The 27,731-nt window shown below is 34.7% G+C and overlaps 1 protein-coding gene across 3 annotated transcripts in view; it reads right to left on the reverse strand.

The window, feature by feature from the left end:
* LOC102695597 (ALS2 C-terminal-like protein) overlaps positions 1–27,731 on the reverse strand; it is a 58,100-nt gene that overhangs the window by 4,627 nt on the left and 25,742 nt on the right. For 2 of the 3 annotated variants that reach the window (XM_015354314.2, XM_015354312.2), the window contains exons 9-26: positions 23,338–23,408; positions 22,034–22,100; positions 21,273–21,478; positions 20,079–20,144; positions 19,000–19,098; positions 18,504–18,665; positions 16,714–16,825; positions 16,151–16,228; positions 14,117–14,247; positions 12,835–13,050; positions 9,943–10,036; positions 8,718–8,875; positions 7,520–7,570; positions 6,780–6,956; positions 3,117–3,159; positions 2,057–2,118; positions 1,280–1,429; positions 229–325 (exon numbers count right to left, since the gene is read on the reverse strand). In XM_015354314.2, the coding sequence (XP_015209800.2) occupies positions 229–325; positions 1,280–1,429; positions 2,057–2,118; positions 3,117–3,159; positions 6,780–6,956; positions 7,520–7,570; positions 8,718–8,875; positions 9,943–10,036; positions 12,835–13,050; positions 14,117–14,247; positions 16,151–16,228; positions 16,714–16,825; positions 18,504–18,665; positions 19,000–19,098; positions 20,079–20,144; positions 21,273–21,478; positions 22,034–22,100; positions 23,338–23,408 (2,040 nt within the window). The remainder of the gene's footprint in view (positions 1–228; positions 326–1,279; positions 1,430–2,056; positions 2,119–3,116; positions 3,160–6,779; positions 6,957–7,519; positions 7,571–8,717; positions 8,876–9,942; positions 10,037–12,834; positions 13,051–14,116; positions 14,248–16,150; positions 16,229–16,713; positions 16,826–18,503; positions 18,666–18,999; positions 19,099–20,078; positions 20,145–21,272; positions 21,479–22,033; positions 22,101–23,337; positions 23,409–27,731) is intronic. The other variant, XM_015354313.2, reaches the window with a different exon arrangement.

Below are 27,731 nucleotides of genomic sequence, written 5' to 3' on the forward strand. Positions count from 1 at the left end.
AAACATAGAAACAGTATTTATTAATTTAACATAGCATAAGTAGCCATAAATAATTAATCTGAATGATTTTAACATCGAAAATTATTTTAAAAAGTAATAGTAATAGTTATCCACTGAACATTCCCCTCTTAAAATAACAAGTTTCATTTTAACTGTAAAGTCTATTCCATCCAATCGCATACATTTTATTTTAAACACTGTAGATCACAATAAATCTACGCAACATACCTCCAGTGCAGTTAGTAAGAAATCAGTAATTCCACCAACACCATTAGGGTCCATCATGTCTCTGATGAGATGCAGTTCAGCTCCCAGGTGCCGGATCCTGTGACAATAGTAACCAAATTTCTAAAGAAACGTCTTAAAAAGAGCAAAATACACCTATGTTTTTTCTTCATAGAAGAATGTTTATTAGAAGGTAAAAAAAAACAACATTTACAGTGTATATTTAGTTTACTGTATTTTTGTAGCGTGTTTTTTGCATTGCAGTATTTTTCGGTAAATAAACACTTGAAAGGAAATAATAAAATTGTACATTTCCGGACAGGAACACATTACAAAAATTACAACATGGCTGACTGAGTAGAGAATGTATCATGTATAGAGATGGTGACTTGGGAACGTACCATAATGAATGATGACAAAGATTAAGAAAAGGCCAATGCAAAAATGTGCGTTGAGATAGGATTTGAACAAGTTAAACGCGGAAGGGCGTCCTGGAAGTAATTGTTGAAGATTCTCAGCATGACGTGACACAGCTACAAATCTGACAGTAATCATCACAGAATGATCAATATGAATAAGAGCCACATGATGTCATATCCAACCAGATGTTTTGGTGGAAGTTAGATGTAACAAAAATTTAAAAAAATATATTCTCAGTTCTAAACAATAAGTGCATTAGATTAAAGGAACACTTAATTACTAGGTGCTTGCCTTAAGATTAGTAATATCTACTCTTAAATTTAAACACATAAGATTTAGCAGTAAATATTCTCAGTCATAGACAGACTTTGTATAAAAATGGTAACTGTCAATTATGTAAATTCTGCCTTTTTATTGGTCATTGGTACCCAATTGGACAGCTTTAAATTGCCACTCTCATTATACCAATATATAAAAGTAAGTGAATGTATTTGCTTTCAGTGGATTCTTTTAATAACAGAGTTAAACTATCATACATTAAAATATAATTCCCATTTATCATCAGAGGGAAAAGCTGGTTAATGTCAGAAGGTGGTAACAACAAGTTAACAGTTCATTTTTAATTCTAATGTACCTTGCTCTGGAAACTACATAAACCAGAAGAGGCAACAGGTCATCCATGGGCAGTTTGTAATCCTGATTCAGCACCCTGGATACTGTTTTCTCAATCTCCTCAAATGTTTTATAAAGAGTATCCATTTTTTCCCGAGGGTCTGCTGTAGTGCTGTTAGGATACATAAAAGCAAAATTCAATCTTACTGATTCCTTCTCTCTCTAATGAAACCAAGAATCAATTATTGTTTTATGAAAAAAGTAAAACAACAATATTTAAAAGACATTTACAGTTACTTTATTTATTTATTCATGATTGCATTTTTGTATATTTTTATAGTGTTGTGAAATCTATTGTTTTATAAAAGCTTTTGAATAGTATTAGCACACTACATTGAATTTCTCTCCCATTTCTGCCTGTCTCTGGAAAGTTCTGTTTTCTTTCATATCTGTTTGTTCTGAATTCTCCATTGTAGTTTTCAAATGGTTAGTGTTTCAATAACAAAAAACTACCAGCAACAAAAAAAAAAAACTACTGAGCAACTGTTACAGCTGCGAGATGGCAAAAGTATATCTTTATATATCACAGATTTTAAATTTAAGGCTAACAAAAACATTTAGCTCTATGAAAGAGAAAGCACATTTTAAATATATAAAAACAATTTGTTTTATATTAAAATGAAATAAATATGAAATCAACATTTTTTTTTAAGTTTGAAAACAGTTCAAACAAAGTTCAATGTTCAAGCAAGAGAATAGCATTGAAATATTATCAGAGGCACCTTGCTTAAATATTTACCTTATTTTCTGGAAACACTCAATTGCTGAAAGGAAACACTGGTCCTTTACTAGAGAATATCTCTGAGGAAGACAAGGTTTTTTTCTTCTGTTTAGTAAAGACAAGCAACGACACTTCTGAAGTGCATAAAAAATTGTTTGTTAAGTCAATTATATTTGTATAAAAACACATGCCTTTCTGTGTAATTTTTCATCACAAGACATTAGGGAGTTTCTCTCTGTCAAATAATAATGGGGGTAGGAATCAATGGATGTCCTTTGATTTGTGAAGGAAACAAATAGCCACAGGGAAAGTTACATCTCATTTGTGAGAAAGCTGGAACACAGGAACCCACTAAAACTATTATCAGCCAGAAAAATGCTAACAAGCAACAATGTAACATAAAAATGTTAACAAGCACATTCTATGACAAAATAGGGAGTATGTTTAATGGAATGCCATTACCTAAAATAGAATAAAGGGAGCAAAAGGCATTTACAAGTCACAGCTTTGCTCCATCATCTAAACACCATACTTTGTTCAAACATAATGTCACCTGATAAGAAACTAAAGCTTGCTTTGTGTAAATACATATTTATGGGAGTTTACGGAGAAAAGGCAAGCGAAACTTGTCTAAAATGCACAACAGTTTCCTCTTTTATCCCAATTAGCCATCTCTACTAAATGTTTCATCTTGTATGAAAATAATCTATTACATTCTAGTTCACACTGACAAAGACCAATGTCAAAGGCTGACCCTTGTTTTCTGTAATGGGATGTGATAATCAAGACAGGAACCTTCTTGTGTGGTTTCAATTTACATTAAATCTCCAATTTTATATTTGATGGTAAACCAACAATAATGCTATTCTGACACAGAAAATTAATGTATAGCAATAAATGTTTGGTATAAACATTAAAATAAATATAGAAATTAGGTATTTGATAAACATATATGGTACAGTATGGCTTAAACGTTTTTTATTGTTCTATTTCATTACTGACCATGTTTTTATTTTTATTATTTTCTAGAATTAAATACAAAAATATTACACTATATGAAAATAGGAGTGGGCTTTACCTGATTAATAGTCAAATGGAGGTCCTTGAGTGGCCATAAATGTCTGTTATAAGAGATACAACATAAATTTTATTCTCATCTTCATCAACTACAGTTAGCTGAATGTTAACATTTATAACACAAAACAGATGCTTTCCAGTACAGTACTAGCTACTTTGACACAGTTAAAATTAACAGACCATAATATGAAATGTTCAAGCACCCTTCTCCCTTGAAATGTAGATGATTTTACACTTGTACTATATTTTTTTAAATAAAGACATTTCCAACTAATATTAAACTTGACTTCTGAAAATATTTATTGATTAGTTCAACAGTGTCAATAACTGTTAAAAGAAGTACAAATACTATACTCAAATACTATACATGACGCACAAAATAAACACAACACTTATGGATTTCTTGTATTAATAAATATATTTTATAATGGATTTAATTGTTAATACATTTATTTAATATATTTATTTTTAATATATTTATAATATAATTAATGCATTAGGACTGAGTAGTGCAATTAACACAGAATACATTTGTTTTAAACACAATTAAACAAAATAACAACCGTGAACAAAGCACAAACCGTGAGCAAAAATGAAAATATAAGTATTCAGTATGAAACGTAGCACACATTCAAAATGACAAATTTAGCATTGGGTATAACCTCCCTGAACATTAACACATGACCACCAGTCTTCCTGTGCAGCAACTCATAATAGTCTTCTGTTGATGGCAAACTAGCTAGCTCTGTAGTTCCAATATTGTTTCCTTGAATGTGGTGCCATTGTACTCAGAGCCCTAGCACTGGTTTTGCATTGTCCTACTGAAAAATTGAAATTTCTGGATTGGCTTGCAGAAACTGAAAGAACACATTTTTGTGTCAAGAACCTAGTCAACTTATTTCTGAGCAATAAGATGTAGTGTATTTTACCAAAGGCACTTTGGTGTTAAAGGAGATAACATCATTACTATTACTTCCTCTAAGCAACCTTTATGTTCTTAGTGTTACTTCTGATGGTCTTTCAACATACGGATTATTTTTATGCAGAAAAAAAGCTAGCCATCCTGCTAATGTATGGCTAAAGCCACTGCAGTCTAAAATGAGTTCTTCGTGGTTTCACTGGAATAGTCTGTGGATTTTTGTAGCAGAACATTTCATTATCTTGTCAAGGTCTTCACAGATGGAGTTCCTTTGATAATGCTGAGAGCAGCCAACCTTCATTATTAGAGCAGGGCATGGTCTCACCTAATATTCCTGTGTCAAACTCTGGTCTTGTTGAAAGGGCATTTGTACTTATTCTTAATTTGGTCATGTTCATTTAAGAAACTACTGTATATAACTTGATCAAATACATTTGCTCAATCTGAGGGTGGATCGATGGTTAGAATTTTTGCCTTGCAGTGTGGGGAACTCACAGAAGTATGAGACCTGTAAAATGCAACTCTTGAGAATGAGAGAAGACCAGGATCAGAGGAGACAAGGAAAGAAGGTGAAGCTGTAGGCCACGAGTTCACCTATTTCAGTTTTTAATTGTCAGAATTAGAAACCTAAAGGAAACCTACAAATAAAACCTAAAGGAGAAAAGATATTCAAATGTGTGATTATACCCTCTCAATACACTACAGTACAGTGTAGTAAGTTTAAAAGTTAGCCACAAATAAAAGCAAGAAAACAACATAAATAAAAAAGGATACATAAATGTGTAGCATAAGTGACCTGTTTTTCTAATATATTTTTGTAAACATATTTGTTGTAATCCAATATACAGTACATTCCCTTGATTTTTTTAAATGTAATTTTCTCACTGCAAATCTTCCTGAAAATTCCAGACTGAATTTATGGCATTTAAATATTTACTAAAATAAACATTTAAAAATGCAGGTACTTTTTATTGTCACTAGATGGCAGTGAATAGCAATTAGCAGTCTACAACCAATGCAATGCAGATAAAGGGAATAGAGATTTTGCTTTCCAAATAGTCTGTCCACAATTCGCCAGTGTGGAAATCTAATTTAAATCCAATTAAAAACGACAGCAAATACATTTGTTAAATTTAAAGTGACCACAATTCCCAAAGTTGAAAAAGAGGACACCAGAATTTGGCAAGATGGTCGTTACTTTCGCTTTAAAGCCCCTAGAGGGCGTCTGTTTTCTAAATCTCAGCCATCTGATTGCTAAATTTCAATGTGCGTATTCAAGCATGCTTTACACAGCTGGTCCCTATTTTTCTAAGAGTTTAAAAACGCATAGTTGCAGGGCTTAGGTGGGTTAGTTGGAAGATTGTAGTAGCTTTGGAATGTTGCTAAAAAAAAGCACACAAAAAAGAGAGTGTAAAATATATAATATAAAAGAAACTTAAAAGAGGTTTATAGGAACTCTAGGTCAAATGTCCGTCCTAGAAAAAAAAAGGAATAATTGCTCTTTACTGAAATAGGACGTGAAAACAGATTTTGATCGGTGGACTACTTAAAGGACCTCTTAAAATGTAGGGCTCCTAGGTCAGAAGAGCAAGACTTAAAAGCAACACATTTTAAGCATTTTAAGTTTTCACTTTGGGAAATATTGAATCTGTGAATTTGTGTACTTATTCTTTTATAAGAATTCACATATTTCCTCTAACTCATGGAAGCATAAAAGTCAAGTCAGATTGTATTTTCTGTAAGCATCCTGAAACTAATTTGGATGCATTCCATTGAAGATTTAAAATGTACATTGCAATGAATATGTTCTTTTACAAATTCTGTACTTCTGATTATCAAATGTTCAAGTAAAACAGGATATAAAGATTTTTTCCCCATAATTCCAAGCTTAAATTAAATTTTTATTTTTGTAAAATAGTGCAGGTAGCTGTATTGTTCAGTGATGGATGCATACCACTTTAAAGGAGTTATGCACTACTGATAAGTCTTTTAGCACAGAAACCACAAATAATTTTGTTTTAGTGTGAGTGCTGTTTTTAGTAATAGTAGTCTAATCACTGATATAGCATAAGGGATTTTCTGAAATTCCAAAACATAGACTTCTCTGTGAGCGTTAATTAGGCTAAATGTTTATTTATCCAATATATCAAGTGACACAGATCAAGATAATTTTTTCTAATAAAAATTTTGTTCCACTGCAGTTTTCTGTAAGAAATTCTGTAAGAGCTGAAACTTGAGTTGTGTCAAACAGTAGATGGCAGTAAATATCTATTTTCAGTCACAAATCACTAACTTGAGTTTCTTAACTACTGACTTTGTGCATTCACTCTACAAAATTACACTTCTAATATAAATATAAAGATCATCACATAAAATTCAATAAACATGTGCAGCCAATATGAATGTAATTTAATTAAAAAAAAATACAACACCAGGCATTGTAGCAGTACTGAAAGAAGTCAGATTGTTGGCAAAAACCATTGTGATTTCAGTCAGTTGGTTCAAAAAGATGTTATAATCCCTTGAGTATATGTTCTGTCAAAGGTCTTAATATTTTCCTTAGAACTAACAGTTGATGGTACGGTTTTATTCACCATAAAGTATTAATACAAAAATGTATGAAATGTATTTACAAGACAATGCTTAGGAGCTTGCTTCTCAATTGTTTACCAGACTAAAGTGTTCACAAGATGCATAAATAATACCTAAAATAAAAAAATAACAAAAAGACGAAATAAAACTCACTTCTGTACATCGAGGAACTCCAACAGTTTTGTATCTGACAGCAGGCCAAGGTGCACAATACCCTGCCAATAGAGGGCATCATCTTTTTCATGGAAGAGCATGTACAGCATTGAGAGCTCAGGGTAGAATGCAGGCAGGATCAGGGGCAAGACCAGAGAATAACAGTTCAGTTCATTCCTGCAGAACATGAACAAGACATTTGTGGCTTATTCTACAGTGTAGATCACATTCTGTGTGATCTTCTGTATGTGAGCTATATGATTGTACTGTAGAACTGAAATCAGCAGTGAGTGACAAGGTAAGACACTAAAGATACAAGAAAAAGAATTTGTATCTTACACTTCATTGCCTAACAACCACAATGTTATAAATGATGCAAACTACAAGATCAGTTTTACCATTTAAATATTGGATAGAATACTTTAACATACTGTATGAAAATGATAAACCAAGTTTCATGGAAATAGTTACATACCAATAGATGTACCTTGGTCAACGTAACTGCTGACACTAATCTTATTTTATCATTTTGCTTCTTATGGTTTAAAATTGGCAAAATGCCCAAAACAAACAAAAATATATAATTACAAGACATTTTTAATGGAGAGAAACATTTTATAGCACTTATAGTAAGTCAAGTATGTTTAGATTTTGTAATTAGTAACATTTAAAAGTTTATTGAGGAAGAATAAAATCTAAATCCAAAATCAGAAACAGCCACTAAAAACACTCTAAAATACCTTGTCACTTCATCTTGTGAATCTCCTGTTAATGACAAGGAGATATAATCCCTGAAACAAAAAGCAAAACAAAAATGTCAAGTTGAAACATTCAGAATTTCTTAGGTACAAATAAGCAGTATTATTTATATATATGTATACAGTTTATATTATTTATACAGTTACTTATTCTTGATGATTTTAACATGAATTATTTTACAGAACACATATTAATGATTAAATTCATCATTTATTTATTTTACTTTGCTTGTATGTTTTAACTATTCTTCAAAATGTTTACCTAGAGCTCTTGATCTGCTCAGAGATGTTCACAAAACAGAAAATCTTCACTGTTCATTAAACTAAATTGCCAGCACTAATTGGTACCTGCAACAGATTTGTTTGCTGGTCAAACTTTCTGCAGACCTACACAATGACAGCTGCACTATGGAGGCAGAATATCAGAACCAGGAAACAGCAGGAGGGATTGGAATATATATATACATGGAAGTACTGAGATGTAAAAAACACAAGAAAATGAAAATATGTCAATATGTATGCCCACACCTTACATGCCCACACATTTGGCACACCTTACTTGTTTTGTTATCAGCAGGACCAAAGATTGTGGATTGAGAATCAGAGACTTATTGAGACTCTTTATTTAATAACACCGGTGAATCAATAACATATACAGTACATGAAGGTCTGTTTAGTCCCCATGATGGATTTATGTTTACATATATGGAATATAATTATGTTAATTATGTCTTTTCAGAAATGCAGTAGTCTGACCTTACATTATGACCAAGAACAAAACATGATGCAAAAAGATGTAATTTTAAGAGACAAAATAACACCTTAAATCCTTCAACTTGTTCACATATGGCACAGAAATAGAAATGGGGAACTTCACTGCAGAAGCAATGCATATTGTTGAATTGAAAGTTCCTTTTTCTGCAAATATGTGTCTTATTAATAACAACATTCACAAAAAAATAATTTACATTTTAATCCTTTGTTAAATTTGCAATGCAAACTCTGGGAAGATTAATTTCCTTAGGAACTGTGTGCTCTGCCAACTTTACATATCATAACATATTGAGGCTTAAGGGGTTGGATCTTAAGCATGGTGCTCCCATGTTAGAAAACAGGAAAAATGAATTCTTGGATTTACAGACACTAAAAGTACTGCTCTCCTGTCTTTCACTTTACTCACATGATAATTTCCAGAATTTTCTCAGCATGGTATTTAACTTCTTCCTGTGCCATGGTCACTAAGTGCTTGTTTGCTCCCATCCCAGAGTAAGTGGCCTGGAACACGAAGACTTGTATCTGGAGGAGCTTTCCCAAAGGATGCATGGAAGATTGGAATGACTGAAACAGTGGAAGAGTAGGTTTAGTCAGTTGTATCTTGGGTATATTTTCTAACAGCTTTATGCTGGCACAAGGAGGGATACACCTCAGATAGCATGGCAGTCCATTGCAGGGCACACACAGACACACACTCACACCCAGGGCCAATTGCACTGAAGCCAGTTCAGACTTGTAGGTTGTTTTGGACTGTGGGAGGAAAATGGGGAACTATGACGAAACCCATGTGAACATGGGGAGAACATAAAAACTCCACGCAGTACCCCAGGTCAGGGATTGAACCCAAGTCTTCAGAGTTGCAAAGCAGCAATGCTAAATGGTACACCACTGTTCCCGTCTTTTGCAAAATCAAACCCATTATTTCCTTTGTGAGCCAAAATCATGTTATCTTTCCACTGATTTTATTAATGTGAATGTCTAAGAAAACTTTGTAACGATGCAGGTTCTTGGGAGTAGCCATGGCAAACACTGGTAAAAGTTAACGCCCCCTTTGTGGGGGAGGAGGCACCAGTGAGAGGTCAGCAAAAAGAGAGAAAAACAAAAAAAGGAAGAAAAGGATAAACACACTACTTGGAACAGTGGCATCCAGACTGGACTATTCTTATTTATCAGGGCCCAGATTGGAGGAAAAAGAGCGAGGCAAAAAGAAACTCAGCCTGCCCGGGGGAATCCCAACAGTGGGACAGGTGAAAGAAATATTTAACCTTCCTTCGTGAACTCTCATGGAGAGGAGATGCTCAGCCTGCCCTGGTGACTACTCCCGGCGAGACGGGAGAGGAGAAAAAGAAACAAAAATAAGGCCTTAACACTCTCTTCACAATCCTCTCCGGATCTGTTGCTCTAATATTCTCCCCTTGCGGGGGTTCATGACTAGGGTTCTGAAGAGTTTAGCGTGTTCTTAAACGACTCCCACAGCTGAGGCTCATCCGAAATTAACCTCTCCAGCTGTGGTTGTCAAGGCTACCCATCACCCTTAATACCACACCCTATATTCTAAATTTACAGGTGTCTTTCTGCAATAGTTTTACAAACAGCATAGGTTTATTAAGGTAAAAAAGATATTTTCAAACCTTTTCCAGGTACTTTTGTATCTGTTCCACATCTTGTAGTGTTTTTAAGTCTTTTATAAAGTCAATGTTCTTCACTGGCAGTTCTCCACATTTTCTATTAATATGGAAACAATTTATGAATACATTTTAACAATAAACGTACATTAGCTTTTTTGCATTATAAGCACATAGCTAATGCACCAAAGCCAGATTAGGCCAAGTTTCATTTTTCCTCCATGCTTGCTGGCTGTTATTCCTAATTCATTCCATATTTTATGACTTCCCAGAATAGCCACTATTAAAAGGCACATTGCTGGAAATCAGCATTAATGAATGTAACAGGCATGGTGCCTTGAAGATGTAAAGAACTTGTTATTGTAAATAGTTCCCCCTTGTTACTGTTTCACGTTTTCCTTGTTATTACTGTTCCCTTGGATCCTGTGGGCATTTCCAAATGTGTATATTTCGCAGCATAGGTACTGTATGAGGAATGACTGCTGATCTCTGCACTAGTTCTGGAGTTGAGGGTGTACAGTGGTCACACAGTACCCACTTGGGTGAGGGAACACGTTAGTGGAGAAACCCCCTGCATACTGATCAGCTTTGGTAAATGCAGGCCATTTGTAGAACTCACAAGCAAATCCTTGATTTTGCTATACAAATTGCATAACCAGAAGTGCACCTTTATATCTAATTATGTTTTAAATGTTTAAAAAAGGTAAATGGCTTATGTACTACATGACTATTTCATTCAGGTCTTTACCAAGAAAGTTATCGATAATACACTTCAGAATGAGGTAAGGCAAAGTTTCTGTATGTATACTATAATATTAGTAGAGAAGAGACAGTTGTGCATTATGGAAACAACAAAGATTATTCTTAGGCTATAAGACAAAATCTTCCAACATTCACTCAAGACAGGGTTAATACCCATTGACAGAAAAAGTATGATGTAGCACCATATAAAAGGCAATGAAACTAAACAGTAATTATATACAAATAATTCTTACTTCTTTCATTTGTAATGCTATAGAAACAATAAAAAGAACTGAACGGATAATCAATTTGACAATAGGGTTTTATGGGGTAGTCAATATAGAAATCATAAGTCTGCTAGAGAACTTTTAATATGCATTAGCAAGAATGAACACAAACCAAATATTTAAGATATTTAGATTTCAATAAAGCATTTTAAATGTTCTTTATAAAAGGTTTATTCTCAAAATGCAGGCAGTAGGCACTTAAGATAATACATGTACTGGAATGAAACGCTGGTTAAAAAACTGGGAGATGGAGTACAGATAATGGGTGAATGCTCAAATTAGGGGTTAATTAATTACCAGTGCATCACAAGAATCTGTATTAGGACCACAGTTCTTACTTGATGTATATCAATGATGTAGATTCTGGTACAGTGAATACACTAATGAAATTAGCAGATGGCATATAATTAGTATATAATTAGTAGGATTACCAACATTGTAGAAGCTCCAAAAAGATTTAAAACAAAGGGCATGAAAAAGCAAAGCACATGCAATTCAGCACATCAAATTAATTTAGAGAAACCCAAAGTAAAACCGAATTATACATTAGATCTTTCCCGTGAAACTTCTTTAAGAAGTTAAAAAAAATGTTTACATTTGTAGATCTCTTATAGTTTTGGCAATGGATTCTACAGATGTGGTGCTGTGCAAAAAAAAAAGCTCTATCACTTGTTTTATGGAGCATTGTCTTTAGTAGAGTAAGAAGGACTAAAAGATTAGATTAATAATTGTTTATGCTCATTTCACACAGTGCAACCTCAATATAACATACCCTGTTATACCACAGCTTTGGATATATTGGGTATAATTGTTTAGAAGATCAGATAGCTCTGAGTGTCAATGCTAGTTTAAGCAGTTTAGGACATTCCAGAGACAGTAAAAGTGTACACATTAACACTTATTGATAGATAAATCAAATCGAGGATTGTGTCATTAGTTTTCAGGTGGGATTGACTATTCCTACTATGTTAGCTTCAGAGTCAACATGCAAGTGGGTGATTGAACAGACTCACTGTCCGTACAGCACATTGGCTCAAATTAAGAAATAGCTAAGGTTAGACTACAAAATGTGACTTTTGCTCCTTAAGCTGGATATGTTTTATTTAATTGAAATAAAGGTGAGTAGTCTGTAGTGCACTCTAAATGGGTATAATATGTTTGTGACAGGCTGTGTTCATTTGGGAGGGCACTGCTGTAGGGAACTGGTGTCTTCATGAGCTGCATTTTGTTATATGGAAGTTATACTGTATATCCTTAAAATTGAATAGAGCAAGATTTTTCAGTGGTTTACAGATAAACAATAGAACTTCACAGACTACAATCTGAATTTTACAGGGACCAAGTCCAATTTTCAGAGGATGGGAGTAATGTCTTAAAGCAGAAGTTTATTGCATCTGCTGCAGAATGCTGGACTCTCTATAGTACCTTACTTACCATAGTAAATAAAAAATATTGGAAAAAAAGACATTTATCAATATTTTAATGTCAGATACTCAAAGCTTTAAGCCATTTAATGTTACCTACGTGGAGCAAAGGTGTTGTGATATCCCTCACATGCTCTTCCAGTGACAACACAGAGTCAAAATTAACACCATTAATGCCATCAAGGTTTTGATTTCGGTACAACTAACAACAAAATTTTATCAAGTTGATGTTGGACACCTATGAGCATAAACTGAGTCATGTCACAGTCCATCTAAAGAACATTTTCTTACATTTATACTTTACCATTAAATGACATTTGTAAATGAAGAAACAGCATTTACTGCACATTACAACTTTATAGTAGATAAGGGTTTATTCTTGTCTGAAATCTCTTTAATTTATTGTTTAGAAATACAATTTTAATAGCTTATCCAGTGGAACCTACCTTTTGCTGGCAAGATAAGTTATGGTTGGTTCACTGCAGTTTTGATCTGCCCGTTTATCACTAATTGCTTTTCTCAGTGACCTGCCACTTTCTGTATGGAAACCAAGGAAAGCCTCCTCTGACTCATCTGTGGAGCCAGCACGCAGGTACTCAACAAAGGGTTCAAAGATTCCTGGCCATCTCTCTTTCACTGGTAAACCATGCAGTCCCAGCTGTCTTAAATGTACAAGATATTAAACTCTTCATTAATACTTAGAATTGGACATTTATAATGTAACAAACTCCTGGTTTGAGCATGAAATACCACAGTAATGTAATGCAGGAGCTCGTTTCCACAGTTAGCTTAATTTTGCTATGTTTATGGTAAACTTGGGCAGCAACAAATAGCAGGTAGCAGCTAGATTCTCATCTCATTTAAGTGGATAAATATAGAAAGTTACATGCTGGCTATTATGATAGACTTATTCTAGAAATTATTATTCAGCAATTATTTGTATACATAAAGTGAGTTCACTGGTGTCTTGAGCACATAGAAAGACAGCCCACTTCTCTTTCCACTGCATATTGTAGAGTAGCAGATGGAAATTCTGCTTATATATTCCTTTTAATACTCTAAAACTTTTGATTGCATTGCTCTAAAGTCATTTTTGAAAAATCTGTTGGGCAAGCTTTCCCCTAAGGCATATTTTCAATTGTCTTGGGGTTATTACAGAGAGTCTTCTTTAAGCCTTTCAGGGAGCATAAATTATTTTCTTTAGCAGAGAGAGAGAATGGTGCGCTCTTTAAATTGGAATCAGGCTCATTGAAGGATTGGGTATTATTTAGACTTATTCTAGGCCCAACGGTATGTCTAAATGTTCTTTTTTTCTGCTTGAAAAATCTGAGAAGTGTTACTGCCATGAACTGGGAATAAAACTACATGTTAGATAAAATCAGACAGCATTTCTTGAAATAATCTCACAATATAATTGTGTACTTCATATTAACAAAACAAAACAAAACAAACAACCTGAAGATGGTTTTCAGTTAAAAGATGGTGGGAAATAAAATGTGGGATAAAATATCTATGAAAGTAATATGTCTTGAAATGAATGTACAAGACTGAAGATTTTAAGATGAATTATAAAACTGTAAAGTAAGCAGACTTAAAGAAATTATGATGGTTTTGCATCCTATTTGTGGATCAACCAGAATGTGAATTAATTGACCAAATATATTGGAACATTAAGCATATTTTTCAAATGAAAAACATAGGAACATATGTTTATATATCTTCACTTACAGCTGAGCAGCTGCCTCTGCAATGTCATCATTGCCTGCCGTATTCAGAACTCCATTTGCCTGTAGGCCATTTCCAAACCTGTTACTGAAAGCACCTTCTATTGTGAATCCATTTGAAAATGTCAGCTTCCCCTAAAAAAACAAATGCAAATAAATTATTTTAGGCTTGTTTTCTCATTTTAGTGGTTTTTCATCTATAGTATGCTTTCTAAAAGGGATGTCAGACCAGATTGTATTTTGATGTTGAGAAGAAAAATCAATCAGTGTCAAGTAACAAAAACCACAGAGGAGTTAATGTAATCAATTTCCTCCAGTCACACATTAAAAAGCAAAGTATCTCTGATTTAAACATTTGTTCTTTCATATATTCAATTTTAGATCAGACTTAAGGTCAAAAATATATACATTACTGCATGTTTGAGTGGCAAGGCACAGTAGTTATTGCTGTTGTCTTACTGCTTTTGTGGAGAATACAGTTACATATATCACATTTTGTAATTATATTGTTAATGTTATGATGGGGGGAGGCTCAATTTGAGTTTCAGCTATTTTAGAGATTATCTCTACTCAGAAGGCTAAGTAAGGCTCTTAGGCTTGCTAAGAGGCAAGTAAGCATAAGGGAAGACACAGATGTTCAAAAGGTATTCCTAAGAGAAAACGGAAGAGATGAAGAATCATCATCATCCATCATCCTCCTTTTCCTCGAAAGCTTGAGTTGTGTGAGAAATCCTTGTTCTAATCGGACACCTTGATTCAGGTTATCTGATCATTATTACAGGATAGTTTGCTGTCTTTTTTACGTTAGATTATTCTGCTTTTCTGTACTGTGGAATTCTCAGGCTAGTGAAATTGTTTCCCATTCACCGGTGAGCATCACAAATTTAAAGAGGTAGATTTAGGTTTGGGAAGTAGTAATTTTTCTTAGGATGTTCTTCCTTTAGACTGTTTAGGGTGTCTAGTTGTGCATTTAAATTATAGTAGCAAATTTCTTGATCTTTCTAGGTTTATGGGAATTAGGACTCAGGAACACACAGAATGTATATACTGTACTGTCATAGTGTAGAGCTGTACCTAACAATAAAAATAACTCACTTTTTGTGTAAAGATTTGTCACTTCCTGTCCTTATGTTGAATCCAAACATTTTATACACTGCTCTTTGTTTCTCTGGCACAGCCCAGTAATGGAGTAACAACCGGGTGGCAAACATATACAGGACATGTATTTATTTATAATAAAGCACAAATAAAAAACACAGAATGGTTACTACCTGTGATTTTTCATGGGCCTAATTTCCAGAGACATAAAAAACCCAACAAAAACAAACCTGCTTGATAGGCTAATAGGGAACCAGGATCCAATTAAAAAAACGGAACCTGCCCAAGAATAAGTCTCACTGTATAAACAACGCTAATAAATAAATGAGATTATAATTCATTGTTTACTTAACAATGAATTATAAGCAATGAGAGAATCTAGCCTGTAAATTTCACAGCTAGGAAATATGAATTTCCTAAATATACATAAAAATAAAAAATCTCTATGAAGAGCACTGGTTTCATCCAAAGTTCTGAATATCTGGAGAGAATCAGACTGATGATTATACTATACTATACTTTTGATGATTATGATGGTAGATCCTCTTTCTTCTATGATCTGCTCTTAGACGTACAATTTCTATCCTCTTTTGAGGCTTACTTCCTCTTTATGTGCCATCCCTAAGAAGGTTGGCTATGTCCTCACTAGGAACGGTCCAGTCATTGTTAAATGTATGTTTTGATTAACAATCAGTACGACTCCCAAGATAAATATTTCGCCCATATTTACTTGCCTCAAGGACCGAGGATAGCTGCAAAACATTTAAGACAATATCCCCTGTAATGAACCTACAGAATAGGGCAATGTTTTCTGCTGGGAAGTACAGATGTTTAGCTATCCCTCAAATGTGCAACAGTATTAGTAGTAAGGGTGGAGGTATTTACCCCACGTGCTTTAAAAGTTTACAAAAATTAAAAAAAATATTATACTTCGTCTGACCTTTCCTTTCAGCTGCAAATCTTCAGTAAACTCCCCTTCATAAAGAGAGTTATCTTCTGATAGCAAAACACCTTTGCCCTTTAAAAAAAAAACTGAAATTAAAAATATATTGTATCCTGGTTAACACATTTGATTAGAATGAGTTCATATATTTATAAATATAAAATTAATAGATATGTTTTTACATTCAAACACAATTAAAAAAATAAATGAAGTACATTAAAATAATGAGATTGTGAGCTTTTTATTCATATTTTGGGGAAAACAAATTATACTTTTGTAAAAGAAATTATAACTTTTTAATGGTAAATATTTCCCTCTATATATCTACTACAAAATACAGTACAGGGGTTGCTGGATATGATAAGTCAAGGTTCCCCCAACAAACTTTCTTTAAGCAAATCAACAGCTGCTGGCTAATTTTATAGTATGCCCGGAGCCTCACTGTGGCTCAGCTTGGATCTGACACAGCAGCCTAGTGGATACGGTATTGTCCCTGACTACTTTAAGTATCGAAAACACTATGTAAACCTAAAGATATTCAATATGACATAAATACTTACTATTAGTTTGTCACAGTGAAAAGTGCCTTCATAACATAACCCTGACTGTGTGACCACAATTCCATTGCCTTCTCTGTGATCCTCTTGCCACATTCCTATGTAACTCTCCCCACTGGATCAAAATGCAAAAATGTAAATGTAAAATGTAAAAAGAACTCACACTGAAATACCATCAAACAGATGAAGCAAAAAAACAGGTTTTTATCCTGTGCAGTTATAATTTGTGCTGTTTCAGTATTTGCACCCCAGATAATAATAATAATAATAATAATAATAATAAACTTTATTTTATATAGTGCCTTTAAAGGTGGCTTTTCAAAGCGCTTTACAGGATGACAATAACAATAAATAAGAAGACTACACAAGATAAGACACAATTACAATTACAGCAATACAACAATTACAATAGAGGAGACCATGGAAGGTGGTACTAAGAAGAGCAGAGGGGTGAAGAATGGAAGCAGTTAAGTAAAGGCTTTTCTGAAGAAGAAGGTTTTGAGTCTGGATTTGAAGGAGTTTAGAGAAGGGAACTCTCTGATATACTTGGGCAAAGAGTATATCTTAGACCACTAGACCTGGTCAGGATTCTGGCTGCTGAATTTTGGACATACTGCAGTTTGTTCAGAGTAGATTTAGATACCCCAGCGAGTAGAGCATTGCAGTAGTCAATTCGAGAGAACACAAATATGTTGATCAGCTTTTCAGCCACAGTTAATGATAGCATAGGGTTGTAGTCTTGCGATATTTCTAAGGTGAAAAAAAATGTTTTGACAGTATGCTGTACATGTGGGTCGAATGCTAAGCCAGAATCGAATATAACCCCAAGGTTTTTCAAATTTGATTGAAGCCAGAGCCATCTACAGATAGGGTTACAGGACTGGCTTTACGAAGTTGATGGGGGGTACCAATAAGCACGACTTCAGCCTTGTCACAGTTAAGATTAGTTTTGTTTCTTAAGCAAACGCATACAGTAGTGTTACATACAGTAGTGTTAAGTAATGTGTCCTACTGTAGGTGCACTGTCACTCTGTCTCCCTGCCCCTACCAGCATTCGATCCCATACAGCAACACTCTCCAAACAACAAATAACTCTGCTGTGCTGAAAGACCAGGTTCATTGCCACAGCCAAGTTTTTCACTGTCTAAATTTCAGAGGTGCAGTAACTTCACTTCTGCTGTGTTAAGTCAAGAGAGTACATAATGTTTGTTGCAGCAACCAGAAATCTTCTGAAAAAAAATTTCCCCACAAAAATACTAATATCCGGAGAAAACAACAACCAACTAATAGTGTTTTTTAAAAAGCGAAATGTTTGCACACCAAATAGTCTGCAATGCATTCGCATACTGTTGTGTAAGTCTAAAGGCTATTTACAGTATATAATTGTCTTTTGGAACACCTAAAGAAGGTGAATCTTTAACTATCATAAGGAATGAACATTTCAACTAAATCATATTTCAGCTTGTTAACTTTGAAGTAACCATTTTGTAGGATGGGAAGAGTTGTTTCTGTATATGCACTAGGATATTTACATTTTCATTTGATTCCCAACTAGTATCATCCTGGCACAAAATCAAAATTAAATGCACATTTATGTTTCATGTTGATTAAAGCTGGGTCAAACAAACTACAATGTCATATCTACAGTACATTTGGATCTTTGATTTGTGTTTCAGAAAGGCACATGAATCTAATCCTCTGATACAGATCTGTTATGGAAATGATGATAAGATTGTAAAGGAGGAAGAAGAATTTTTAAGTAATTAATAGTTTTTGCTCTTAAAGATAGTTACCTGTCGGTGCTTTCTAAGATTCCATATCCATGTTTTTTGTCATTCTTCCAGTGTCCTACATATCTGAAAGCACTATTGTCAGTTTTGGAACTTTCCAAAATCCCAAATCCATGGCGCAGGTTGTCTTTGAAATAGCCTCTGTACACCACACTGTTGCTATACCTAAAAATATATCAACATGATTTCTATTACGCCACCAACTGAGTATCCCATAATTCAAATATTTACAGTATTTTAGTTTCCTAATAAGTAATTAAAGAATAGTTTATTTTTCTACTCTGTTATTTTAATCATCACATGGTGATTATTATAAAGGACCTGGAAATAATCAGCACCTAATAATGAGATGGAAGGACTGGTGTTTGATAGGAATGCATGCATTATAAACAACAAATCTTATATTACAGACCAATTTTTATAACTAAATGAGGTGCTTCCTAAAGTAAGATTACATCAGCCAAAAAGAATTCTTCAGAGAATATAAAAAACTACTTACTCACAGATTCCATATCTATGCATTTTTCCATCTCTCCAGTGACACTTGTAGCAATCATAGCCCTCTGTCCCTGTGTGAGGATCCACATAGACTCCAAACCTGGTAAAAAATATATTAAGAGTGACAAAGGTATAGACTTGCTAAATGCACTTTATGGTGCTGTTACTAGTTTAAGGTTGGATGAGGTCATATTTATGAAGTTGAGGAAAGTCTGGGACTCAATGACATGAAAGTAAAATTGCAGGTAGCAGAATTATGTTATATCAGCAGGAGAAAAGATCCATACCAATTTCCAGGCATGGTGACAAACACTTCTGTGCTGTTGGAGGCCATATTTTACCTCTGAGATGTTAAAAGAAAGTTGTGTTTGTGCTGTGGATATAATAAATAACATGGCTTTCTTTCATATCATTAACAATGTTGCCCCGGGTGCAAATCTGTCAGATAGATACATTAATCACCATCATTAGAGATTTCAGATTCATGGTGTGTTTTGAAACCATAAAAGGCATTACTTCTAAAATACAAAAATATATATTTTCACTCATCAAAGTTAGCTACAGTACCTACAGTATTTGTCACACAGATAACCTATAATACTGGGAACAACCTTTGACTTTATATGAGCAAAATACAGAATTAGAAATCTTTCAGATGTTTCCACCCTTCTCAAATATTGTAAAACATCACATTCACAATATATTTATTCATATACGTACATTTTAGTGACTCCATATTCTAGAAATGCATAACCAAAACTGAAATGTATTTCTCCAAAATACAGAAATTGTTATCAAATTACCCTCCATGTAAATGTATTTTTAATTTTTTGAAAAAGTCAGTTCCATTATCCATTTTATCTTAGCTTTCTAGCATTTATATATTTGACTGCAGAGATATGTTGCAGCATGCTAGACAGGTGCACTACAGCATACCATCTTTGACCCTGTTTGGGGTTCTCAGTTAAACACCTATGAGTTCTTATTTTTCACGAATCCACTCGTGCACAATGATTTATATACTCCAATACCTGGTCTGGTATCTGAGAAGCTACATTATCAATGACCAATCTTTCTCACCCATGTTCCTGGCCATTCTGGAAGTCCCCAGTATAGTTACGTTCATTTTCCCATTTTAATGTCCCTCTGTACATAAAAACAAAATCCACATAATTTAAAAAAAAATAAATCTCTCCTTTCTGTTTTGGGCTAAAATCTCAGAAGTTATTTATATGTACCACCATATTAAATTGGGAATAATAAAAATCCATATTTTCAGCAAGCCAGCAGCTACTGTATATCACCTTGCAGCTCTCAACATTTTGGATTTTTGGATGAGACATAGAACTAAGGTCCTGACTCTCAGAGATCATTAAAGACCCCCTGGCATTTCTCGATAAGAGTAGGGAGCTATTCTTGTATCTGGGCCAAATGTATGATTGGCTTGCACTTGCCCTGCGATGCAAGTGCAGGGTGTACCCTGCCTAGCGCTCGTTGCTTGTCGGGTAGGCTCCAGCTTCCCACGACACTGTATGGTATAAGTGGTTTGGTAAATGACATGACATATTTTCAGCAACCATCACTAAGCATTAAGTCAAAATGCAATTAAATTGTTTGATAGTTCACGTAGGTAGCTGCGTCAGCATACACAAGCTGCAAAGGAACAGGTAACGGGTTTATTCCCAGCTTCATTCCGTGAGTGCAGAGAGCATTCTGTAACTTGAAAAGGATATAACTTTGGCAAATTGAACTGTGATTATTTTATGTGTTTTAATGTGACTTTTTAATCAATCCATCCATTTTTCAAACCGCTTTATCAAGTACAGGGTCATGGGGGTCACCGGAACCTCATCCTGCAAGCAGTGGGCGCAAAGTGGGATACACCCAAGACGGGATGCCAGTTAATCGCAGGACATACGCACACCCACACCAGGCCCAATTTTTTTTTTCAGAAGCCAATTAACCAACCCATGTCTTGGGACTGTGGGAGAAAACCAGAGCACCTGGAGCAAACCCACACAAACATAGAAAAAATACTCAATGGCACCCCAGGAATTTATCCCAGGGCTCCAGAACTGCGAAGTAACAATGCTAATCTCTGTATCACCATGCCACCCATAATTGTTTTTTTTTTAAATATGCACAAATATTCTGATGTTTATTATGAATAGACCTACAATATTAGCATATGTTGCTTTTAGAACACAACTATAAGGTATACCACCTCAACTAATCAAAAGTCAACTGTTACTTCCAAAATGACAGAATACATACTTTCCATGTGGTTTCCCTTGATTCCAGTAGCCTTCATAAATAGCATTCTTCAACCTGCCTTCATTTTTAAAGGTATATACTGCAAATCGATAAAGTGGGGGGCCACTTGGATTTTGATCTTGTCCTCTTTTTCCCCAAAGGGGGAAGTCCCGCCTCCTGTTCAAACACTGACGAACAGCATGGTTTAGCTTCCACTGCCACACCACCTGAAACATTAAAAACAGAATTAATGCTGATCAACAGCTTTCATCATGCAGTTTAAAACTTACAAAGTTTGCTGAACTAACTCTAATAACAACGCTTGGATATCTGTCTCACCAGTACTCTTATCAGCTGAGAAAAACTTTGGACAATACCTTGTTGCCAAACTAAAAATAAATTTTGTTTTATGTTGCTATAATATTTGAACTGCTTTTAACAGTTGAAATGTGTGATCTGACATACAGAACCTTTACAATGGATTATAAAGCAACAGTGTGTTTAATAGAAATGCAAAAGTATAATATAGTAATTCTGACTGAATAAAAAGCAGTTGTATAGACAGTTTTTTAGACCCATATTGGACCCATCTTCTGTATAAACACAGTAATACAAAATGACTGAGAAAGCTAGTTTCTGTGATCAAATGGTCAATACAGTACCATTATAGTGCACTAAAGATGAATGTAGTGCTCTTGGGCTGTAAAATAAGGGCTCTACACAATATGCAGCACTGACTAGTACTGCCACCATGAAAATATCAGAAAATGAAGATTGCAGACCTCATGCTGTGGTTCCTGGGTATACAATGTAAAGTTCTCTTCAGGTGTGATCACTTTGAGAACCCTCCTGGGGAATAACCCAAACATTGACCATAATGATTGAACAAAAAACAAGTCAGTGCAACAACAAAATTATACAAAAGCTGCAAATCATTTTAAATCTGAATTTGGTATAATCAAGCATATGTATATATATAAAAAAAACAAAAACAAATTCTACCATTTAATTTTTACAAAGCCCTAAGCTCTTCAGATAAGTTTCTTCAGTATTTTCTGTATGAAAACACAAACACAAAAACGTTCATGCTACATAAAAACAATTTATGCACAAAAAGCATAAAGGAAATTATCTGACCCCCCCCAATAACACTCTCATTTTGGTGTAATGAATACATTGCTGGCGCCAGAGAAAATGCAATTCATTTTTTCTCATTCTGTTATATTGTTTCTTTCTTGTTTTTACCTTTTTCAGTTTAGAATTTCTCATGTGCTTAAGAGCTTTTCAAATTTGATGTGAACATGGTAAATATAATTAGTATTATGTGAAACCTGTTTTTTAATGAATCTTTCTCCTCTTGAAAACAAATAGAAAAAAAACTGAAATACTTTTGGCTATATAATGAATATGCCATCCTTTTCTTTTATAAGATGAAAATAATATCTTTACATAAGATCTTCATGTAACAAGTAACATTCCATATAACGTTTAATTATATTAACACCAAAAAACAATTATGTCTGGTTTCAGAAAATGTGGCACTCTTCAACACCAAATGCTCTGTACAGCACTACTAAATGACGTACTTGTAAGGACAGCAATTTCTATTTTCTAGTTTTTAAATGCAGGTATGTTTTTAGGAAGTGTTATGCTAGTTTTCTAACATGCATTTCACAATTCTTTTTCTTTTAGATGTTTCTTTCATAAACTCACATTGCTAAAACAGGGAAACAGATTAAAATAAATGCAAATGCATCCCCGTATATGTCAGAAAAGACAACACAAAACCATACACAGCATAGCGAATTTAATAAGGATGATTTAAAATAAACGGGAATGCAAACAACATTTTTTTTTTACTTTCCATTTTTCCTTGCACTGGGCAGCATTTTGAAATTTAAAGTACAACAACAGTACATACAGATGTGCTTAATATCATTGTTCAGATAAAGTACTTTGCAAAGCCATGCATTAAAATTTTATTTTCAGTTGCTAACAGAGTATGTCAGATGACTCAATTATCTTTTTTTCCATAAAAATAAAGTGTACATATATATAATGAAATTGACCTGTACAATATTCTCACCTATCTGAATTCTCTTCTGTTGTTTCCTCAGTCCAGACTGTAGTAAGATCATAGCAGTGAACGTCAGATCCCTAGAATCATGTAAATACGCAAAGAAATATTAGAAATGAAGATACTTTATGAAGGAATCTTGCTTCAGAAAAGTATTGGCTGACCATCTAGTGTGTGAAACAGTGGGATATTAGGGGATAGTATATATATAGTGTTACTATACGGTGCAATGCAAACTACAAGAGTTTGAAACAGACTAAATCTGTCATCCCTCAAGTCTGTTGATGGATAGCTCTGAGATGTTTCTCTTTTAAAGCTGACTTATAGGTGGTCACAGCCATCAAGGAGTATGTAGAATGAGATCATGAGAAGCAATAGAAAACCAGTGGATGACAGATTTACAGAACAACAGAAGGAGATAGGAAATACATAAATGTAAGACCACAGGCAAGTAGAGAATAAAAACTGCAGTGTTTTAACTCTAGATACATGGATACTGCTTATTTACCCTTTACAATTTTTTAAAAATTTTAGTCTCCATAGAAAAGGACAATTTTCCTAAAAATAATTTCCATGCATAAGCTTTATATTACTGAATTATATCTTGCAACATGATAAACTGTAGACAGCTACATTTAGAACTACAATATAAACAGTTTTACCATGTATGCTAATTGTATCATATCTCAGAAGTTTAGTATGACCTCGTTAGTACTGTGGTGGGAAAATTAATTTGCCGCTGTAAGTAGGTGGCAGTCAGAATTTCCAATGAAATGCCCCTTTTAGGGACAATGAAACCTTTTTGCGAGAATGGCTGTCTGTATAGTGATCGACTGAGAAATTTAAAAACATTTGATCAAAAATGGAAGTAGGGAAAATAATAGTATCCGGAATTTCCGCAAGGTGGAGCTAATTAAGCTCAACCTCTCATGTTTGAGCTGTCGCCATCAAAGTCTTTAACGAAGATATTACTAATAGTATTAATAATGAATGACCTTGGAAAAGCTGTAAGTGTAAACTCAAAGTATTGCCCTGGTCCACATTCTTTTTTTCATTGACCGTCTTTGTAAAAGTAACACCACAGCATTTCGCAATCACGCATTTGTTTCCAATCATGCAAAGTACAGTAATTTTTGAGAATCGATTCACCATGCCTTTCACATGCTCATAAAAGAGATTGATTTAGGAACATAAACATATTACCGTATGCAAACTGTACTGTATACAGTATGTATATGTATATTTAATGTCTTAACGGTGCCCGTTTAAGTATTGAATATTTATATGGAATTTTACCACTGAAGGGAAATCTTAGTAGCTGAGCAGAAAAAGAATAGGAGCATACTGTAACGCGTGTGAAGGCCATAAACGATATTAATTTTGGAACATAAATATACAGTATATAGCTGGTCTTGGTACTGTAGCGGCGAGGCTTAATAATAATGCAGAATTAAGTGTTTCTGAGCTTCCCAAATGAGGCCCCATTTCTCTGTTCATCTCTGTGGTGCAGCCACAGAGAAACCATTCATGCAAGATGTTTTCTTTTGATAAGGACAGCTCCCAAAGGGGGATGCACTTAGCTAAGCCTGGCTATCATGATCAATGGTCATCCATTGGCGCCTATCTGTCTAGGGAGTGCCAGTTGGACATCTGGACTGCATTACTAAGTGTCAGGAGTAAGTGAATCATATCTCACCTTGATCAACCAATCAGGGACTGTTAGGGCCGAGTAACCCACGTGGGACTCTGATGTCCATGGAACTTTCAGCCAATCAATGAGCTGAAGTTCCTCCAGGTAAAAACAGGCAACACAGAGGGCCTGAGAGATTCAGATTCAGATTCAACAAGATTCTGTGAGAATTCCAGGGCAGGACGGCCCAGGAGCAGAAGGCTCCCAAGGGCAGGACATTCTCGCAGCGCGCCTCCTGACCATCCTGAGACTCAGCCCGGACAACCACGGAACGGCCAGTGTGTCCGAGTGCCAGAACTTTCCTTTGTTCTAAGAGTCTAGAGTGGAGGTTGCCAGAGAGTAACCAGCAGCAGGCCTCGTGAACAGGTCGGAACTGTGGACAGCTGAATTACTATTCAGAACTAGCTCTTCATCAGGAACGAACCGGTCCTCTTCCTGACTTGCTGGGACCCACAGTCATCTTTTCTCCTGTGCACAAACTTTGCTAGTTAAAGCCAACAGTGAGCATCAGCAGCGCACCGTCGCAAGCCGCACAGCACAGCCTGGCACGGAGCCAGAGAGCGCGGATTGGACAGCAACAGCCTGCAACTGTTTCTTTGAGTCCGCAGGAGATCTGAATCCCCAGAGATTGGATGAGTATTCAACTTCAATGCATTACAGCTCGAGAATTCAATTGTTATCCAAACCAATTGATATCAATTTAATTCCTAAGAGTTATGTACTTGTTTGAGTATCTAATGTAGAAGTTATAACCAAGTTCATTTATGAAACGGTCTTAATGAATGATATACTGAACGTATGTCCTCTTGATATGTATAACTCTTTGTAACTGACCAAATATACCTTTTGTATTCTGATAACCCTCTCGATAAGATCTGTTAGGTTTACATGCATATTCTATGTATTAATAAATGTATCCTCGTGTATTAGTACCTGTGTGTGCGCGTTGTTTGAGTTATGTTGCATGGTTGGATTCTAAAGCCATCAAAAGAATCAACTTTGTGATTTACTGCTACAATTAATAATTGTCTCGGTAAATGCCCAAACCCTACAGAACTGGTGCCTTCAGAGAGCCACTATGATTACATATTTGGCGTCCCTGAACCGGTTTTCCCTACAGTACTTTAAAGAAAAAAATACACACCAGTATTCCATTTCTCCCTAAACATTGTAAGCTTCGAAGTCTTTAATTAACGTGATACCGGAGTCAACAAGCATACTTTTAGAATTTGATTAAAAGGGAATATAATATGGAATCGCGTATCTCAAGAATTTAATAACGGTATGATTATATCCGTGTACTGCGACAGGGCTGTGTAGGGCTGTTTCGCCTGCCTGTTCATGCGAGCTGTCTTGTAGCCTACTGGTCTAGGTGTGTGACTACCAACTGGCCGGTTGTGTGTTCGAATCCAGCTGGTGCTGGACCTTCCAGTTTTATTTATTTATTTTTTAATCGCGTAACATAAACATATTACCGTATGCAAACTGTACTGTATAAAGAAAAAAATACACACCAGTATTCCATTTCTCCCTAAACATTGTAAGCTTCGGAGTCTTTAACTAACGTGATACCGGAGTCGACAAGCATACTTTTAGAATTTGATTAAAAGGGAATATAATATGGAATCGCGTATCTCAAGAAATTAATAACGATATAATTATATTCATGTTGCAAAAGAACTGCAACGGACATAAAAACTCCCTTGCTTTTAACAGAGCGTTCCATAATTTCTAACTACGAAAGTGCCAGGTGAAAGGATTTGTAAACATATTTTGTTAAAGCAAGTCAGTTTTTTCCGCAACACATAAAATACATTTTTCCAAGAAAGTTTAGCCTTTGTCACTAATGAAACCACTAAATAAAAACATAAATATAGAAACTTAAGATTTGTTTTATTTAATGTTGGTAGCAGGATGAACTGTCAGAGTGTATATTTTGTCGCAGAGTTGCTGCAAGATGTTAACAGTGAAAAAGGTATTTAGATATGAGTTATTTCAAGATGAAAAAGAAAACATACACGAAACATGGTTTCATTATGACCAGAATCGGTCTTGAGATATTTTTAACTTGATTTACAGTATTTGAGAGGTATGACTTAACACCGATACTACAGTGCTTAAGTACTGCTCACGTATATGTTTCTAGGTTTATATTATGCATTTCATACGGTCAAATTACTTTTGAGCAACTAATAAGAAGCGCGAAACGGTATGCATTTTAGTTTCGTTTTGTGCTGGGACCCGTGGATTGATTAGAGATATCAAGTACATACAAGTCATTTTTTAAATGTTGTAGTTCGTCTATCTATACAGACAGCCATTCTCGTCTTGAAAAAATGTTACGAGTACATCATCTATCAACAATTACACAGGTTCTGTTTCCATATTGCGGATTCTGGTTACGTAATATTATTTTCTAGATTTCACGTTGTGAATATATGATTTGGGCAAACAGAGCCGCAAAGAAGTACATTATTGGTTGTTGTTTTTTTTTTTTGCAGTTTTATCTAGAACAAGCGATGCTTAAACCTTTGTCTGATTCTTGTGAAACTATCCACACAACAGTTACAGTACCTAGGAGTTGACTTCAGTGATGTCACTGATGGGATGTTTCTAAAAATCCATCCTCTGTAAAACGTCTTCTCTAGTTGTCCTGCATATGTATTCGCTAATGAAGCTGTGTGTTCTGAGCCTGGATCTCTACATTTCTGTA

This window comes from Lepisosteus oculatus, chromosome 6, assembly GCF_040954835.1.
Source record: "Lepisosteus oculatus isolate fLepOcu1 chromosome 6, fLepOcu1.hap2, whole genome shotgun sequence".
In the NCBI taxonomy this organism is placed as follows: Eukaryota; Metazoa; Chordata; class Actinopteri; order Semionotiformes; family Lepisosteidae; genus Lepisosteus; species Lepisosteus oculatus.